The 21,087-nt window shown below is 33.9% G+C and overlaps 1 protein-coding gene across 23 annotated transcripts in view; it reads right to left on the reverse strand.

Moving 5' to 3' along the window:
• Positions 1–21,087, reverse strand: part of LOC149796444 (uncharacterized) — a 59,596-nt gene that overhangs the window by 31,511 nt on the left and 6,998 nt on the right. For 18 of the 23 annotated variants that reach the window (XM_089961151.1, XM_089961152.1, XM_089961149.1 and 15 more), the window contains exons 2-8: positions 19,428–19,613; positions 17,622–17,732; positions 15,701–15,727; positions 8,369–9,130; positions 5,084–5,125; positions 2,370–2,414; positions 450–494 (exon numbers count right to left, since the gene is read on the reverse strand). In XM_089961151.1, coding sequence (XP_089817277.1) covers positions 450–494; positions 2,370–2,414; positions 5,084–5,125; positions 8,369–9,130; positions 15,701–15,727; positions 17,622–17,732; positions 19,428–19,613 — 1,218 coding nt within the window. The remainder of the gene's footprint in view (positions 1–449; positions 495–2,369; positions 2,415–5,083; positions 5,126–8,368; positions 9,131–15,700; positions 15,728–17,621; positions 17,733–19,427; positions 19,614–21,087) is intronic. The other 5 variants (XM_089961150.1, XM_089961146.1, XM_089961134.1 and 2 more) reach the window with 1 other exon arrangement.

The following is a 21,087-nucleotide window of genomic DNA, read 5'->3' on the forward strand; positions in this document are numbered from 1 at the left end:
TGCTCTGTAGACTGAATCTGCAAATTTACTCAGAACTGAGATGAATTTAAATATTGGAAAAAGATACAGATTCCTATGTTTACTGAGCTATTGCTACTCGTCTACTATGAAAAAGGAGAGCAGTAATTTCTAAAGATTGCATCTGAAGTAAAGGCCAGTCTTAAACAGTTTTATGATACTGATCTTTTTGCATTGCAAAAACACCAGTTTGATTGACCAGGAATAAGGTAGTACAATATTTTTACCATTTAAAGGTGTTCTCTTCATGTTTATTTACTTCTGTCAAAGAAATCAATATACAGTACTAATAAAAGTTCTTTCTTTCCCCCAAGCCAGTTGTTTCCCCTAGCAAGCCTTTAAAGTGGGCCACACTCCGACAAATAGCAATGCTTACAACAGGCTCCATAAAACAAAACTAACTGATGATCATGCAAACACTGACAACTTACTTCCATATCCTCATTTTCTGATTTACTCTTGTCCTCTGCTGTTTCCTGGTCAACATTATACAAAAAAATGGCAATAAATTAAAATCATCTCTAGATATGTTGGAGGAGGAATTTTGTTAAATATGGTTCCACTACAGTTTTTTTAAGCACCATGAAAGTGGGAAAGGCATAGGATAAAGTTGTTTTGCTCTACAACTTTTACAATGTTGAGAAAATTAACATACATGTCTTTCATCTACATCAGCTGACATTTTTAACACCCTGCCAGCATTGCAATTTTTTGTCCTATGTCTCCAAATCTTGACTGCATTCCTCTAGGTATACTTTTTTGACAGAAAAAAACTGAAAAATATGCCAACAAATATTCATTAGCAGATGTCCATCCATGTCATTTGGCACTACCAATGGCCAAAATCGCAAAAGATGCCCAATAAATGTAAGATGGCAATGAATATCTATTTTGAATCAATATGTCTAGCAATGAAAGCATTCAATGCTTGAGGTAGTTGGCCAAGTTGCAATGTAAAGTGTTTAGTGTAACATATTTTCTACATTTATGTCACTTCTGTGGCGAGGAAGATTTAATTTTGTTTGAGGCTGAAATAATACAAAGGACACTAGATGTAAGCAAATACACAATTTTTCTTTAAATTAATCACTTTTTATTATAACAAATGCTGGTTATTACTGAGTGTACACAAAAGTTTAATGTGAACAAGAACCAGAATGGAAAATTGCAATGTTGCAGCTAATTTCAAGTTAATCAAATATTCAAACAAGCTAATGTATTCTGGAGTTACTTAAGCATATGATAAAACTTTTATTGCAATAGTTTAAGTGTCCAAGGAAAATAAGAAAGTACAGTGCAGACAATAAAGTCTGGGTGGCAAAACTCGAAGCAAATAAGATTATCTCATTTTTTGGTACTATTAGTACAGTATGCACTACTACTTTGCACTGTCCATCAAAAATGTTGTGTGCCCCTAAATTTGGAGTATGGGGGAAAGAAGATCCCCTGCCAATGGGATCCAATGTCAAGACTGGTCCTTGAAATAGACAGCAGATGAAAAATGATTGATTCTGTGTGTTGGGGAAATGTACCCAAGTTAGCCAGAGGTGCACTAACTTCGCATGTTCTTGAAACAAATTTTTACAACATAGGTATTGCTATTTTCTGTGTGCTGGGAAAATGAACCCAACATAGTCTGGGGTACACAACTTTGCATGTCCTGGATTTTTTTTTTAAACAACACAGATATTTCTACGTTCTTAAAAAGCATTTATGAAATGGGGAATCGCTAATGTTTTTGACAATGGTAAAACAATAAATGTGCCTGCTACAGTATACCACAAAAATATTGCTTGATCTGCCACACAGTTCACATGTATAAGTCTTATCAACTGAGTTTGGATTAATATAACTAGACTATATTTACAACATTAGCGCTCACCATGACTGTGATGCTAACCTAATAGTGAAGCCAAACTAAATAACTGTACTTCTTTAAAAAAAAAACTGACATGGGTTTGACTGTTTGTCTAATGGAGCTGAAACTGCCAATATAAACATAATCTGAACTAAGATCTGAATGATACCTGCTATTATTTTTACTCCAGTGATTTTATCATCACTTCAATAATGTCTATACATATAGGGCAAATGAGACAATGCAATGATTTAACAGGGACTTAATCATTGCCAATACAAACATCAGTACATAGGTTGTCCTGTGCTGAAGAAATACACGATGCAGAAATATTTCATTAATCTGAAAATCTGGCAACTGAAACAAGATGATGCTTCTCACCAGTACAAAACAAGATTCTCCAGTTAAAAAGGCAACTCTTTTCTCAACAAGGAGACCGCCAATGTTTCAAACAGGAATGAAAATGCAGGATGCAACTATACAAACAACTTACTGCATTTTCCATTTTTTCTGTTTCTTCTGAGGTTTTCTCTTCCTCCTAAACATTAGTGACATAGAAAACACCCCATTAGTTGAAATTAAACATGCCTATAATCAAATCTAATACCGGTAATTCAAAGTGGCGTATTAAGTTTATAACACGACTGGCCTGATTGGTTATATTAGTAAGGGCTTCAAAACATTAGCATGGATGTGAACATTATTCACCAATAAATTAATATTCACTCACATTCTACATATAACTATGTTTCTTGGATAAATGACATCCAATACTATAAATATTTTATAAATTTAAGACAAACTGAAACTGAATGAACTATGAAATGATTTGTAAAAATGTTTAGAAATGAAATAAATTTAAATAATTTGCCCCAATTTTTAAAATTACTAAAAGCTATCTATAATATTTAAGAATATTCCATGATCAAAGTCACCATTCTAGAAATCACAGCTAGTATCACTAATCTGTGTCATGTTAAAATATACTGGGATTCTACTAGCAATAAAAATGTGTCAATTTGTCAAAGTACTTAGTTGGTTGCATGTCAGTAGGATGCATGCTGATGTTTTTAACCTAAAAAAATGTGTCAATTTGTCAAAGTACTTAGTTGGTTGCATGTCAGTAGGATGCATGCTGATGTTTTTAAGCTAAAAAAATGTGTCAATTTGTCAAAGTACTTAGTTGGTTGCATGTCAGTAGGATGCATGCTGATGTTTTTAAGCTAAAAAAATGTGTCAATTTGTCAAAGTACTTAGTTGGTTGCATGTTAGTAGGATGCATGCTGATGTTTTTAAGCTAAAGAAATGGTTATTGACTAAATAGACTGAATTTTACTACAGAATATTTCATTCCATTTGCAAAATATTGTTATGTTTAATTCATACTGGATTTGAAGAATCAAGTTCTACTTGTGAATCAGTTTTCTTCAGACTGGTTCTTGCTTCTACAATAAAGTACTGTATATGAATAGTGCAGAACAAGACTTGATTTTTGTTGTTGTTGTTGTGGGGTTTAACGCCATTTTTCAGCACACGATAGGCTATACATGGCGGCCAGTATTAATGGTGGAGGAAGAACCCGGGAAAACCCCGGAAAGAACCACCGACCCTCGAGAAGCTACTGGCAAGCTTTCTCACATACCCACATTGGCTGAATCTTAGACTCGAACCGCCGCAGACAGAGGTGAGATGGCAGTGATCGGTAACGAAGAGCGGTTTAGACCACTCGGCCACTCGGGGCCCCAGACTTGATTTTTTGTAATTTGGATCAGTCAGGTCCTTGATGCTGTTCCACATGATTTTTTGCAAAAATTAAAAGTATTCTTAACATGGACAAATTATTCCCGACTACACCCAAGGTGCAACACGGTCTGCCATAATTTATCAAAACTTTTGAAATACATGTATAGCAGTCTCCTCAAGGTTATGATGCAACATGGCATTCTGGTTTTGAAAATTTTCATGAAATAAATTAACTTCTATGGAAATTCTTGTATCTTAAATTCATAACAAGAAAAGGAATCAGTTTAAACATCATTTCTATCAAGGTGTCAACCTGATGTATGGAGAAAGTTATGTACTTTCAGAGAAGACAACATTTAATATAGTGATGAAAGATGCTGTAATAACCAAACAATGTACTGCATGAATGACATGTTAACTTTATTTTCACTGAGATCATGGATTAGTTTTTTTACTTTTATGTGCACTCATGAACAATCACAGAATCCAATAATCCAGTTATATGTGATCATGCTATATATATCAGAGATCCTAAAATGGCTATATCAGCCGGGCATGATTGACAAGGAAGTGCAACTAGCTGTTTTGCTAACCTGACATGTTGGACACTGGATGTGAAGTACCCATAATTATGCATTTCCCAGTTGACTGAACACATAACAGCCATAAAACTCAATACAAAAGAGTTAAGAAAGATTATCTCCTGGATTAATAAAAAGCAGCAGTAAAGATTTTTTAAATATTTTTTTCTCCCTCAGAACAGATCATAAACGGGAACACTCAGCAGAACTCACTTGGTTAAACAAAGGTTTGAAGATCCTATCAACATTTGCAACTACATGTAATTGGTGGTACATAATGTTAGAGGAATGACATGTTACATTGATGGCACATGTTATTATGTAGGTCTGGCACGAGTTGAGACAAGGGTCATGGATTGTTACTTTGATGGTACATGTTAATATGTAGGTGTGGCATGAGTTGAGATAGGGGTCATGGATTGTTACTTTGATGGTACATGTTATTATGTAGGTGTGGCATGAGTTGAGACTGGGGTCACTGATAGATGACGATACCATGACATGTACCATGCTGTCAAAATTCAATGGCATGGCACCAAGTGTCAGTAAATGACTTTTCTGAGACTTGGATAGGGACAGGTATAACTTCTAACACATGCACTCACTTTGAAAATCTTGATGTCATGATACTAAGTGACAGATGAAGCATTTACAAGACTGAATTTCACCAAAATATCCTGGATCTGGACTTGATTTGAGACTAGAATCCAGCAGTCTGACTGGATGAAATTTAAGCTGCACTTCAACCAATTAAATATATTATCTTCAGACTTTAAATCATTTTGGTGAAAATGGCACCAAGAGATGTCAAGAAAAAGACTACATGTATTGACTAAAACCCTATGAACCATGACATCAAGAGTTGTATTGATTGTATGTTTACCTGACTCAGGTTTTCAGACTGCTCCAAAGAAACTGGCTTTTCCTGACTCAGACCATGACAAATTTAATCAAACTTCATGAAGAAAAGTCTGCAAATGCTATAAGCTTAAAAATTCTTCAAGTAAGAATCTAATATAAATTAATAAAAAGCAGTACACTTGTTACATCCTGCATTTGCCCAAAAATGCATCAAGACGTCTATACTATAACTGTCGCATGATCATCTAAATCACTAGTATAAAAATACAATAATGTATGTCTAAATCTGAGCTGATGTTAGGATCTGCATCATGTAAAAGGAAAAATAAAATCTGCTAACTGAAATTGGTCAAATCAATCACATAGTGAAAATACAATTATTACTATATTTAATTTCACAATTTTACTTTGAAATAAAATTATTTTTATGTCTTTAGGTATGTATGTAATGGCAAACACCAGCAAGCAATAATAAAATCTACAACATAGTATGGTGAGAAATAACTGTATCCTCTTGTAGAAGTTACATAGACACTGCAACAACATGGTATATCCTAAAAAATTGTTTACTTATCAGTCAATAGTTACAAAAATCATTATGAATAGTAACACCATCATGCAACTAAAGTCAACAAGAGAGTGATTTAGTATTAAGGTACAAAATGACTGCAAATACAACGGTCTGAGTTGCATGTCATGAATGGTATCTGTGAAAAAAAGAATATTTCCAAGATATTATTTTGAAAGAACACTTCATTAAAAGTGGGAAGTCAGAAAAAATTCTGGGCATTGTAAGATGCAAAAGAGATTGTGGGAAATAAATACAAAGTGCTGAAATAGAAAACAGATGTCAGTAAACTACAGTAGAGTCTTGTGAAAATGTAGGGTATCATTTACCGTATGGGAAAAAGTGAAATGAATATCATGTGAATTGCAGGAATCATCCTCACCAACTTCGCAATTTGTGAAAAATAAAAATATACATCAGTAAATGCAATATTTATTTGACAAATACTTCGGCTGAAAAAACAAGAGTCTGTTTAACAAAATTTTGCTGTTCTGCCTAGTTTAATAATTTTTCCTCATATATGATGCTTCAATTTTGACAATCTTTGATGTCCAGAACAGATCTACACCATTTTCATTCAGGACCAACTAGACATGGTATGAAGTCTTTTAGTAAAAGCCTAAGTTGATATCCATTCAGGTGAAGTAATGGTAAGAAGATTTTCAAGATGAATGCTGTGGTGGCGATATTGGATTTTTGAGCAGCACTATTTAATTTAGACCATCTAGACCAGGGGTGGGCAAACTACGGCCCTCGGGCTGCATGCGGCCCACCAAGAGCTTTCATGCGGCTCACCAAGGGTTTTCATGCGGCCTAGGAACTAGTCATCATTTGCACTGACTCTGTTTATGTTACTCTGTTTATCAAATAAATGTGCTTCTTTTGAAGTTTAAGTTAAGTTTTCAAATATTAACAACATATTAACAACTGAAAATTAGTTATGACGTTATTTAGAAAAACCTTTTGTTTTTGCTATTTCAAATATTAATTATTTTACTTAATGAACTCATGTGGCCCGTGACAAGGTGTAAATTTGTGTATGCGGCACTTGCACTGGAAAGTGTGCCCACCTCTGATCTAGACCTTGAGATGAATGTGTGTGCAAAATTTTCAAGGCAATCATATAAATAGTTTAGAAGATGTAGTGTTAATGAACTGTACTAATCAATGGACGGACATCTGATGACAATTGATAGACAAGTAACACTAAAAATTGGGTGAAATTTTTTCAATCCCAGATCAAGCGTTTTGTAGGAGCTAAAACTGAAACACACATTGGTTCCTCTTATCTGTGTTTTCTCCTTATGACAGATGATATCCATTAAGATGCATGCTACTGACATGACAATTTTCAAATGTGCAGAAAGGTGAAGGAGCAAAGGTCAGGGAGAACGGAAACAGTTATTGTTGAATTAAGATTATTTTAGCTTCATGTAGCTAAAAAAGCTTCATCTATATCTACGCAAACTGTGAATGAAAATATGATCTAATTACAAGAGTACAAGTCTGTGAAGTTTTGCAATAACCCAAATAAATGCCAGCAATTTCCTATTTCTAATACAGTCAAGACTCCATGACTAGTCTGGAGCATGAAAGAAAGCAGAATCTAGACAAGAAAAAGTATAAGGTTCTAAGGCTATTACTAAAACAAAAAGAAAAATCTATTGAACTTAAGAACTATGGAGTCTAACAGTATAATAATGATACATACTTTCTTAAAATAAAAAATGCATTGCCAATAAACGTAAAAGTTATGCTTAAAACAATCTACTGAAACAAGAGGCCCAAGTGGTCCTGATAACACTCACCTGGCATACATAACAATTGATCATTTCACTAAACGGGTTTCTGTGACATCTTTACTGTAAGAACACAGCTGTAAGCCTATTTACCAAACTGAAACACAATCTGACCCAACTTCAGTCTCCAGCCAGTCAGATACAAGATTACTTCATAAATATGTGTGGATCCATAAAACTCATCCATCTTGATGACACTATCCTAGTAACCAAGTTTGATTAAATTCATGTCAGAAATAATTCCTTGTCAGTAAAAACGTTTAGTCAAACAGATGCAAGATAACCCCATTATGTGTTAATCTTGTTCATAATAAAACTCACTGGAAATTTTTATGATATACGCCCATTTACCAAGTTTTATTAATGTTTGAGCAGAAATAATATCACTGGAGTGTGAGATACATGATCAACTAATTAATATGCATAGATCTAGCTAATAAGTGTCCTCATCTGAGATCTTTATGATTAATTAATATCTACCAGGTACCAAGTTTGATCTAAATCTGATAGGAAGACCATCACAAGACTGGCAAAACGTTCAGCCAATCAGATGCCTGTCATCCCATTTTGATCAAAATGGTTTAAGATTTTGATGATATATGTATAAGCAGATGCTCAAAGTTTGATCAAAATTGAATCAGAAATATGGTCTCCAGTGTGTTATAGTCTCAGTTAATTGGACGAAAGATCATCTCATTATTATGCATTATCAAACTCATCAGAAATCTTGAGGATATAAGCCCATATTGTAAGTTTGATCAAAACTTATGGCCAGGTGAGCAAATAAAAAAGTTATATTACATATATACTATGACAGCCTTAGTTGATAAGTCTGGGTTGCAAAGGGGAATTTGGCACACATGTGAAAAGTCACCCTATTGGTAATTCACAGCAGATCACTGCACACCAATTCTATCATCATGCTCCAAAAATGTGTCACCTCCTCATTCATTTCTCCTTCTTTTGCTTTCTTTTCCTCTACTACTTCATCTTCTTCCTTCTCCTCATCCTCCTTGTTTTTCCCAGTAACCTCTGTATTTTGCTCTGTACCCTTTTCTGTTTCTACAAGCTTAGTCTCCCCATCAGTTTCATCTGTGACTTTTTGTTCCTCTTTCATCTCTTCACTCTTTTTGGTGTCTTCATCCTCAAGTACAAGTACAGACTCAATGTTGTCAACTTTTTCCTCTTTTGCAGCTTCCTCTATAGTTACTGGCTTTTCCTCTGTCTTTTTATCATCATTCTTTTCTTCACTTCTTATGGTGTCTTCATCCTCAACCTTAACTTCAGACTCAATTTTGTCAACTTTTTCCTCTTTTGCAGCTTCCTCTATAGTTACTGGCTTTTCCTCTGCCTTCTTATCCTCATCTGCCTTCTCCTTTCTAGTTTTCCCAATTTCCTTTTTTGCCTCCTCTTCCTCAACCTCTCCTTTCTCAACCTCCTTATTGGTTTCTTCTTCAACCCTTTTGGATTCCACATCCTCCACTTCCTTTTCAGTTTCTCCTTTATTGTCTTTTGGAGTTTCTTCCTCATCATCTTTCTCCAATATTTCTTTTTCAACCCCTTCTTTTGTTTCCTCACTTTCTTTGCCATTTGCCTCTTCTTTTTCCTTCTCTTTAACCTCTTCATCCTCCTTAGCAACTTCTTCAATGGTTTTGTCTTTGTCCAGAGTTTCTTTTATATGCTCATCTGCATTAATCTTATCCTCAAATTGGAACAGATATGTCACAAAAATCAATCTATAGCATGTCAAAAAGCAGATCATAAATACCTATGCTACTTTTCCAGTCTGACATTTTTATACCTACAATCTGTAGTTTTTGACCTACCAGTACAGAAGCTGTAAACTGTGATGTCAAAAAATCTTTAAAAAAAATCTGAATTATGATAGCATGTTTAAGAATTATGAACATCATGCATTTACAGACATTTGGGATTAGACCCTTACCTTCACACTCATTTTTTTATCATGGGTGCTCGTGATTTTAATATTATTTTATAAAACATAGAGTTCTGTTCAACTTTATATGGCAGAATAAAAAAAATGGATTTAGACAGCATGTAGCAGAATGTTAGTTAGCATCTTTAATTTATATGTACCTTCATATTTGCTGTTTGTCACAGAACATTCTAACTATGGTATCCACAAACAAGTCACAAACTACAGTAACATGCAAACAAACAAAAAATTCAAAAACAACACCATCCAAAATAAAGATTGCATTCCAGAACCATTTTTTTGAGATTCTGTGACCATCAAAACATGGTATATTGATAGGACCTGAAAATTTTGTTTCTGACTCACTCGTCCAAGATCTTTAACTGCTGCGATTAGCATTGCTCTAACAACAAAGTCTCACCTGTGCATTGAACATAAACAAATGAAGAAAAAAAAATGCAACTGAACAATTCAAACATCTACATCCTTTATTGAGTCATACATTATTTAGTTAATGCTCTTTACAAAAAATTATTAAATTAAAACATCAGAAAATGGTATATTTACACTAACTGGGATTTCTGATTTCATATAGCTGTTTGCATAATGAAAATCTGAACCACTGCAGCCAAATGTTTTATTTACAGGAGACTTACATTCGAGTTTTGCTAACATTCATTCATAGGAACTTTTTATTAGTAAAAAGAGGGAAACCAAGGATAGCATTACTATCCATTAACAAGGTAAGAAACTCTCTGGTTCAAAATCCTGACCTCTCAATGATTCTATGCCATTTTTCTTTTGCTGAACTGTCTTCACATTTTAGTTACTTATAACTTACACCACTGTAAAAAAAAAGACATTCCAAACCTTTACTCTACACTGCTTTTCATTTTGTCTACCTGGAGCCAGTATTGTGGCTTAGATACCTGGTTTACATCAGAGTGAATGCTACTAGATCATGATTGCTTGAGTGATTGGTTCTTTCTTTCACGAAGTCGTTTTATACATTGGTACCAATCACTACATCTAACCTGACACAGGATTGGCTGATAGGTAGCAAATTAAAATCTTACCTTGTATCAACAGTTTTTCTTATTCTTAATGTGGTACTTAAACATTTTTTTGGTAATTACTATTACATGAAAAGCTACCTAAATTTCTCTTCTCATGAAATCTTAGCTAAGGAATTTCTCTTCTATGCAAATGACTTAAGGTTATGACCTCTGTTCACATTCTAGTATTTGAAATCGTATTATATGTAATTAAGTTTTCCAAATTCTCCTGAATGAAATAAATTGTGTTTAATTTCTGATATTTATAATGTACCAACAGTTGCATCCACTCCAATGTTGACCAGATGTATAAGCCTCCACAATGGCTCCTGGCAGAAAAGACACGAAGCAATGGAGAAACTTCAAGTACAAGTAGCAATTAAATTATCAGTAAGGTACTTAATCATACATGAAGGAAATGTTTTGAATGTCTCTTTTACAGTGGAGTAAGTTTTGAGTGACTAAATGTGCTGACAATGAAAAAAAATAGCACAGAATCAATGATAAGTCTGTTTATGAAACACACAGTAATCAAAAAGTCAGATTGGGAACCACGAGGGGTAAGATAGCAACTCGTAAGAATTATTTACATTGTGTTCATTTGGAAGCAGAGTGTTATCATACGTTTCCCCATTTTTACTGATAGAAACAAGTGCCTGTTCACTTATTATTAGTGATCAAATAGGAAAGAGTCCCAGCACTCTTTTCACGATGAAACAGATACAGTTTATTTTAATTGTAGTTTGTGTTCTTTCTGGATCCAGAATGTTTGTCTTCCTGCACTAGGCACTGCACTAGTTGTTGCAGACAAATATGATTTACTTGATTCTGGCCCACTGACAAATCAATACACAAACTGATCTAGAATAGTCAGTAGATGCTTGATTTTAGCTGATGTTTGGGAAAGACAAATGCTTGACTGACAAAGATGAAGCATAGATGGTGCTTTTCATATCTTTCTAAAATTGCCCCGGTTTGGCCATGATATAGCACCAGTCTCTTACTTAGGAATAATTGACTTCCATTTGCATCCTTCTCAGGCATTTTAAGTACTAAGCAGCATACTGCATTCAAATATTAGAATAATTAAGAAATATAAAAGACCTCATGGGATAAGACGGAATGGAGATAAAAAAGACTAGTTCTGGACCTTGGATCACCATAATTTTCAGGCCCTGACTGAATGGCAAGGCTTAAAACTCATGCACTGCAGTCCGGTTAATATTGTTACTTTTGTTACAGGAAGAAATTACCTGTTATAAACAAGGCACATTATCATTTGAGTCAACAATTATTGTAGATATATAAAAAAAAAATTGTCACCCATTACTTCTAGAAACTTAAAATTATCTTTTTTTGCATAGATCATCCACTAAAAAAACGCATATAGTTTTATGCTATAAAAGTATTTACATATCAAACATCATGAAAGCGATCATTTCCAAATTTTTGACATCAAAATGCAGTTTAAGTCATAACTATGGGATTTCAAAGTAGCAAATAGGATCTAATACGAATCGGTGAGACACTTAAAGCCTTATGTTACCAGTGACATCAAAAAACACTAGCTACTGAGTGCTGAGGCAATTAGAGTAATGTAACATGCCAAAGACACACCATGGTAGCTGACCCAGACTTGTCCAATATTAGAAGGACTCAAACTGACACCATTTTTCTGTCACAAGTCCAGCAGGCTAACGACTGTGCCATTGTGGCTCCTTTGCACAAACTGGTCTGTATTACATTTAATTTTAAAGTTTTACTGACCATTCATTCAGTTTGAATATTTGTCACCAACTGTTAATGCAACCAGTTATTAGCCATTATATGTCTCTGGTCAAGGTACATTGTTCTTTACTTGCACACCTCAGTAATGAATAGTCTTTCATGCACAAATGTGCCCTCACACAAAAATCATCTACCAGTAACAATAAATATAAGCAGGATTTCTTGAAACTCTATGGTACCCACTACCACCTTAAAATTCTATAAAAGTAATGATGGAAATGACATAAAAATCCTAAAACAAAGATACCATTTCTGAGCAGACCCTGCACAAAGCAAGCATATCTTAAGCACTTCAGGAACTGACATAGGCTGGAAAAAAAAAATCCGACCAAACAAAATGTATTTCCTTTTTCTGCTGGGGAAAATACTAATAATTTAGCACTTCTTAATGATAATGTGTCGAGTTGGAATCAAACTAATTTAAAGTCTCATTAATATAAAAAAATGCACAATAACTTTAGAAGGAAAGGCATGCATGGGCCATAACTCTCTCTAAATAATACTGTTCAACATACAAAAATAAACTCATTTAAGGTCTCATCAATATCAAAAATCTCAGTAAAGTTATGCTGCAGAAACCCAAGTCAGGAGAATGGGCACTCAGGGACCATAACTCCTGTCAATGATGTCTTTGAATGCTGGAAATAAAACTCACTTAGGGTCCTATCAAGAAACCAAACCATGCAAAGCTTAAGCATATGCAAGTTGACGAACCAATTTTTGTACCAAATCAAATTTAAACAAATGCTGAATGGTCCTTGAATTAGACTGGTTACAAGCAACATCCCATGTGAAATTATTATGAAGATCATTCTTAATGGCCCAAAATAGAACTGACAAGACAAACCCATAAAAGGCCAATTTTTAAGTCTTTAGACAATGTACATACTAAACTCAATCTAAATCATTCCTAAGTTATACTGGTTCTAAGGATCTTTACTTTTAAGCTATCCTGGTTACAAGAATTTGTTATAGAGGAGATTTATTACTGATGGAAAATGAGCAGCAAACCTGCCAAAATTGACCCTGAAAAGACAAAACCCTCTAAATGCACATCTCTATCTGACAGGCATTCCACCAAATAAATGGCATTCAATTATGCTTAAAGGTTGCAAAGCTACACTGGTTACCAGTATCATCCCATGTAAAGATAATAAGTTCACTGTCAAGGGTCACAACTCTATCAAACATGGAGTTGATAAAAAAAAACAATAAAGGTAAATATAAGGATATTACACAATGAACACATCACACTGCACCAGAATATGTTGAATGGTTCTTGACATATGCTGCTTACAAAGATCTGCTATAGTGGAAACATAATTCTGACTGAAATGGGACAATAATTCCTTCAGAATTAGACCTGAAAAAATGAAACCATTTAAAGGCACATCAATATTTATAGGCAATTAACCTACCAAATGTCATCTAATATCCTGTACTGGATGCACAGCTATGCTGGTTACAAAAACTGTGAATGGATGTAAAGATGGACAAACTGATGAAAAATGATTTCTATAGACTCTCACACAACCAATCAGGTAGATTTATGATAAACAACTTGCACTACATGCAATCCTCAAATATAATTCATCAAAATATTGAGGATACATGTTTCTGTAAAACATAATGAAAATTCAATAGCATTCTTCTGAGAAATGCAGATTTCCTAAAGAGTGCAATAAAGTTCATATCACGCAAAGGACAACATAACAGTTCAAAGTGTAAAATGAAATATGGGACACTATTAAAACTATTAAATTTATTTGAAAATAAACAACTTACTTTTTTATTTCTATTTTCTCACAAGTTATCTCATTAACAATTCTTACCCATTGACCCTACAATCAGTGACATGAATTTAAAAATATGTCAAGCTCAGCACATTTCACTATACCAGAAAGTTGACCTGGCAGTTACAATGGCCAGCATAATGAACAGAGAGGAGTCCACCCACCCACTGTCATGTGACTATGTTAGGACTTCAAAGCCAATGACTCCTGTAAATTTACAACAGGTACCAGAAACTAAAGGCTTGACTGATGAATCCAACCACTGACATTTACGTAATAAAACCATGTATAGTACATATAAATGCTAAATAATGGTCTTGATATAGATCCTGTGGCGAATTTGCCAAGCAAAGGATCTGTAGAATATAAAGCATTATGAACTGAACAGGACATCTCTCTCTTTCTCTCTCTCTCTCTCTCTCTCTCTCTCTCTCTCTCTCTCTCACTCTCTTTCTCTCTCTCTCTCTCTCTCTCTCTCTCGGTTTTGGACTTGCCTGCAGACAAGCACCTTGAAAACTTAAGCTTGCCCAGGCTGACTTCAGCTTCTCCAAGGTGATCAGCAAATGAATTTGTTCAGCACTGCAGATTTTCCTTTTGATCAAATCTGAGCATTTCCTTACTTTAATAACACACAATTCAGATTGTCCTTACATATTAAAATAAACATAAATTACACACATGAACACAACACATACCCATAGCAGCTCTATGTCAACAATGTCCAAAATGTATTTTGATATTATAATGGAATATCGCACATTTTTAATAAAGACTTTAAATAAAGCTGCCTGTCAAAATATAATTAGGCAAGAGAAAAAATGTTTTACAACTTCGTCAAAACCAAAATAACACTGTGTCCCTATCAAATAAATGAATAATTGAGCAAATATCTATGTGTAATGCTACGTGTAATGAAAGGTCACATATAACTGACACTCAAGCTTGAAATTTCATTATGTAATTACATGGTATTTGGGATGCAAAATTGTCAAACAAATGTCTAAGTAACTTGCAAATCCTAATACACATACAAACTCAACTGAGGTTTTAAAGAGAACACATGGTTAACACATGTCTGAATCTGAATCTAGTCACAGTCAGGCAATGCAGTTAGTAAGTTATTATTTTAATATTGTATTTTTTACTATATTTCTATCAACATGCAAAACTTCATGTAAAAAGGAAACTTTTATATGAACAAACATCTTTCATAATAATAAACTGACAATAAAAATTCCACCTATAAAATAGTCCCTAAAATATCCAGAGTTTCAATATTGTTAAGTTTCATTGCAATTTTATGTTTTTTTCTTCTTGCAAATAACATAACATCGAACAAGTGAGTCTCTTAAATTAATCTCTTGCCATGCTTTCCTGATGTAAATAGGATAGAAATGTACACATAAATAAACAAAGAAAAACATTACACAATTATGAATCACTGTCATCTATAAATTTAGTTGAGTACAAGGTAAATTACTGTATGTCATCTGAAACTGGTACAGAATGAAGCACCTCTGATACTTTTCAAATATATTCAATTGCATTCACAAAATGAGAATTCATAATATTTATCTCCTACCAATCTGCTCATGTATAATATTATATTTGTATCTCAAAATTTTATTTATCTTATCATAACCATCTCAACTGTATGACTCCTAAAATCTCAACACATGCTTATCATGCTTATCTCATACCTCATCCTTCTTTTCTTCTTCTTCCTCCTATCATGAAACATGTACAATTAACAAAAACCAAACTAGATAATTGTGTCCTACAACAAATAGCCATTTACTGCATACAAGCAATGTTTTCGTGGAATTAATGTATTTACATACTGGCTTTTTACCAAGATCAATTCACCCAGTGTATGCCCGCTATAGTTTCTTATTAACAATAAGTATTATTAGTCTTTAAAAGTCTTTGATGTTGATGTTGAATGATCAAATTAAGAGGGAGAACATTTTCATTTATACACTACAACTTCTACACTTTGGATTCTACAAGATTATAAGTTAAAAATATTATGGTATATATTGTGTCGGTTACATTTTCAAACAGACCATAGTCAAGAGAACAACTTTTATGCTTGCAAGAGCTGTAATATGACGATTCTGTTATGTCTGGTGTTTTATGACACAACAACACAAGTAGGCTCTTTAGTATCAAGACATGCTGAGCAAAGTGCTTGCCCAAGAACACACCATGTTAAACAGCCTAGATTGAATTGGTAGTAGGGTTCAAATGTGCATCCTTCAGAAATTGCATGTTTGCAGCATGTCAAGTATATGTAACACAATGTATACCTATGTAACAATCACCTTTGTTACTCCTATCATCCTTGTCAGGTATTTCCTAAAATCTGGCAATATTGTGTACCATGTTTGACTGCAGTGGAAACCAAATGAAGACAAAAATATACACAGGTAATGAATAATCATGAGCTGATCACTTCAACCTTAAATAACCTAAAACCATCAAAAGTTGTCAAAAATATTCTGCCATTCTCGTGTTCTCACCTGTCATTTATCTTCCATGCATATGATTTACTTCCCTGTAAAATGATATTTCCATTGAACAGTAGAAACCGCTTTATTCCTAAGCTGATAGATTGCATCGAATATCTAACAGCTGACTGTCAAGATTGACTGCAATGGATATCTAACAGCTGACTGTCAAGATTGACTGCAACGGATATCTAACAGCTGACTGTCAAGATTGACTGCAATGATATCTAACAGCTGGACACTAAGCAAGATAATTTTATAAAAAAGACATGTCTATAGCTTTTACAAAACAATCAAAACACACAAAATCGGTTGTGTTGATAAGCATCCTGAGACTGTACATATCAGTAGCTATTGTCACTGTTGTGGTCTACTGCTGAAAATGAATGATCTTTCATGGAAGTTTATTTCTGAAGTATTTGACTGGTTACTTTTAATTCTGGTAAGCACATAGTTTCACAGTAAACACAGTATGTCAATTCATGGACTATAATAGTCTCATAGTAAACACAGTATGTCAATTCATGGACTATAATAGTCTCACAGTAAACACAGTATGTCAATTCATGGACTATAATAGTATCACAGTAAACACAGTATGTCAATTCATGGACTATAATAGTCTCACAGTAAATAGTATGTCAATTCATGGACTATAATAGTCTCACAGTAAATAGTATGTCAATTCATGGACTATAATAGTATCACAGTAAACACAGTATGTCAATTCATGGACTATAATAGTCTCACTGTAAATAGTATGTAATTCATGGACTATAATAGTCTCACAGTAAACACAGTATGTCAATTCATGGACTATAACAGTCTCACAGTAAACACAGTATGTCAATTCATGGACTATAATGTACCACCAACTCAGATACATCATTTCTTTTTGGTCTTTTAACATCAAGGGAATTTTTAATATCTCATATCAATAAATTCACACAATTCTGTACATATTACTTCATTGGTTACCAAGCCCATTAATACAGAGCAATAATACCTAAAAGTATTTTCTAATTGCCCAAAATCTATCATGGTGATTTTCCACTGGTCAAGTAAACCAACAAGCCACACTTTACCCTCTGGGTTAAAGCATTGCACTTACCCCTGTTATAGTCACCTTTGCTTTTGATACTTCCTTTGGTACTGGAGATTCCAATTTCAAAAATTCAAAAAGCATGTTCTGTTCCAGAGCATTTTCGAATGCTTCATAGTCCTGAAGAACAAAGGTTAAAAGCAACTTAATAATACATGTAGCTCTTTCAAAAAGTGTAAGTTTAAGAATGCTTTCAACTTAATTTACTATAAATCAACAGTAAACCCATTTGCAATTTGTACAGCACGCATTCAGTAGCTCACTCATTGGCATGGGATTGGCTTTATCTGTTGACCTCTTATAAGTGCTTTTGGACAAATCTACCATATTCTCAATGAAGCACTACTGGACACCTCCAGCTGATTTGCATACAAGTGTGTTTGGATACCTATGTGCAATCTGCATGGAAGCATGCTTCAATGCCTACAGTAAACAACAGCCATTCTGGTTTTCCTTATGCCACCTTCAGGGAAAACTTATTAGAAACTACCGGCACTGAGGTATATTACTATTATATCACATCATGTGGATGCTATTTTTAGATATACCGGTAGTTGTAATCTACTATTTAAAGCAAAAGGGTTGAATCTATTAAATGATAATTCAGAAGATTTAGTACACAAAGAATCAGTACATTCAGAGCTTGAGAAACGTCAGCTGTGCTGGGTCATACAGCTTCAATGACCTGACAGTGAATGAGTTCTCTCAATATTTAAAAAAAATAAAATGTTCTTCCAAAAATAATTTTAAAACTATAAAGATGAGATTTAAATCTTAAACATATCTATAAATTATAAATATGTTTAAAAAAATGTAAAATGGTTAACATTTATGTTGAACTTAACATATACTACGCACTGCTATAAATTTTTTACAGTCAGGCCTATTCATATAGTTATTTAGGTTACAGGTGTTCTATTTAGGACATGCTGCACTCTTGTGGCTTTTTAGCACATGAATGATGACACAGTAACAGATGCTATATGGTAATGGGTTGAGAGGGATTGACTTTGCACAAACCGAAACTGTGTATCAAACCCATTTCTGCTGTGCTGTAAAATGAACGCATTCCTGCAATATAATCCACACATTAATGACAATGTAAATACCATACAGCTACATGAAGTTTCAATTATTCCCTTGGACAGCAGAAAAAAGTTGAGACAATAAGAAGGTTAGATATTTGGAAGCATAAATCATAAGTTTTTCAATCATGAAGGTATGCCATTATTAAATAAGCTTAACTAACAAGACAATAGGCTCAACTTTTTCTTTTACTGCTTTTTCAATTCTTTACTTCATATGGTTGCTGATCAGAAATTCACCTTTTTTGAACACAAAATTTGTTAATTAATATTTAAGGAAGCATGGTTGCAAAAATATCAGACAAGTAATCCAAGGGTCAATAGTTCAATATCTACCTAGGCCAGGATGGGTCAGTTGCCTCACTGTATCCTTGGGTAAGGCTAGTTTTGTGCCACAAAACATTCACTTTGATGTTATGTTACTGTTCTATGCCACTACTGAAGGCCAACTTAAATCTTGATCAATTCTAGCAGCATGAAGCATCATTAATGTTAAAGCCAGCTGCATCCAAACCAAGTTTGACACTCCCAGAAAGAATAAAATGACATCGTTTGTGCATAGGTCCTTAAAACCAGGTTTTTTCTTCTGGGGATTTATTCCTTTCACAGTTATGCATTTAATATATTTCATGTCCTAAGCAGATTCTCAGATATTTCTGTGATTTAAGGATTCCCCATGTGATCAAGAGAGACCATGTAAAATGTATTTAAAAGTATGACTAATTCTTACCCCACAGTAGTCATCTCCATTGAAAACTTGGGGAGGTAGAGGAACTTTCCCTTCTTCTTTGGGTTTACTGTTGGCCCTCATAAATTTCTTCTGTTCTTCATTTGTGGGATCAGCAATATCAATAAGTTCATAATTCACTTTATGCATGTCTAGTAAGTCTATTACTGATGTCTGGCTCTTCTTCATCTATGAAAGAAATGAAACTATTTTACTGGACAGGATGGAGGCATATAATATGAATGTTTGCAAAAGCACAAGGTAAAAGATGGAAGCCTGGAAGGTTACAAGGAAATGAATCTGTCAGCCCAACTGAAATTCAGTAATCCTGTGGAGCCATTTTAGAATTAGAAATGTTATTAGAAGACGTCTTTTTCTGATTAATAATAACTATCTTTCCTGGGAAGTTTAAGACCCAGCATACTGGAAGCTCCTGAGCTCTGGGTACAGGATTTGTTGGAGCCTGAATAAAAAGCTGTCCATCTTACAATAATATGTCTCATAAACAAGGCACACAAACTATGGATGCACAGATGAACATGAAATACCAAACAGTGGTCCACATTATATACAACAATTTTGGTGCATATTCCAGTATTCTCCAAAAATGTATAAGATATGTTAAGTTTCAACTCTTCAAAGTCCCATTATCTTATTCCAAGGTTTAATGTGTCCAATGTATTAAGTATCAAGGAAGGAATTACAAGGCCTTATGAACATATGCATGGACAACATTGCACAATCCCAACTTTTTTTGAAAAAAGGTCTGAAAACAATGCAAAATACAAACGTCAAGACATTTACAAAGGTGTAAGAAAAATAATAATAATAATAATGAGGACTTTGTATAGTGCCTAATCTTTAGAAGCTCTAAGCGCTTTACAACATTATACAACACATATAAGATAAGAAACATAATAATATTATTACAAAAATAAACAACATGAAATTAGAAAAACATTAAAAAATAAAAAACATGCTGAGAATATTTCAGGTAGGAAACATTATTAGATCTTTAAGTTTGTTCTTGCAGTTGAAATAAGTGAGTTTTGAGAGAAAAAGATGACCTATAATTTGTATAGATGAGAAAAGTATCCAAAGACAAAACAATGTTACATGTCTTTGGACTCCAAAAGGAGACCCAATTTCTTTCTTTCTATTTATTTATGAATTTTTTTCAGCCTCTAGTAAGGTTCTGTTTTTGCCACAATTAAAGTTAGTTTGCATAGTCTGGTATAGCCAGGTGAATAGTTTCCAACATTCCCATATGATAGGATGTGCAAAGAACAGAAAATATAAAAGTTTTATTATAAATCACCTTACAAAAAGTTTGAATTCCTCATATAAACAGCAATATACTGCTGATGTGCATAATGGATTCTGGAATGAGGGATGACATGCATTCAGGATCTCCTACAAAATGATACTGACTGACATTTTAATATATTGATGCCTTATATACATAATTTTACAACCAACACAGTATTCTCCCTAGGACCTTTTAGGACAGCAGGACTGCTACACTATGATGAGCACCAGGTATCCTTTCAAAGAGGCAGAAATGCTTTGAGACCATAGTGCTATATTTTAGAGTCCGATGACACACACTAAATCATTTAGTTACTGGACATGACAGTCAGTGTGTACTTCCAAAACACTGCTG

This window comes from Sinohyriopsis cumingii, chromosome 6 (assembly GCF_028554795.1).
Source record: "Sinohyriopsis cumingii isolate HCF-2022 chromosome 6, ASM2855479v2, whole genome shotgun sequence".
Lineage (NCBI taxonomy): Eukaryota > Metazoa > Mollusca > Bivalvia > Unionida > Unionidae > Sinohyriopsis > Sinohyriopsis cumingii.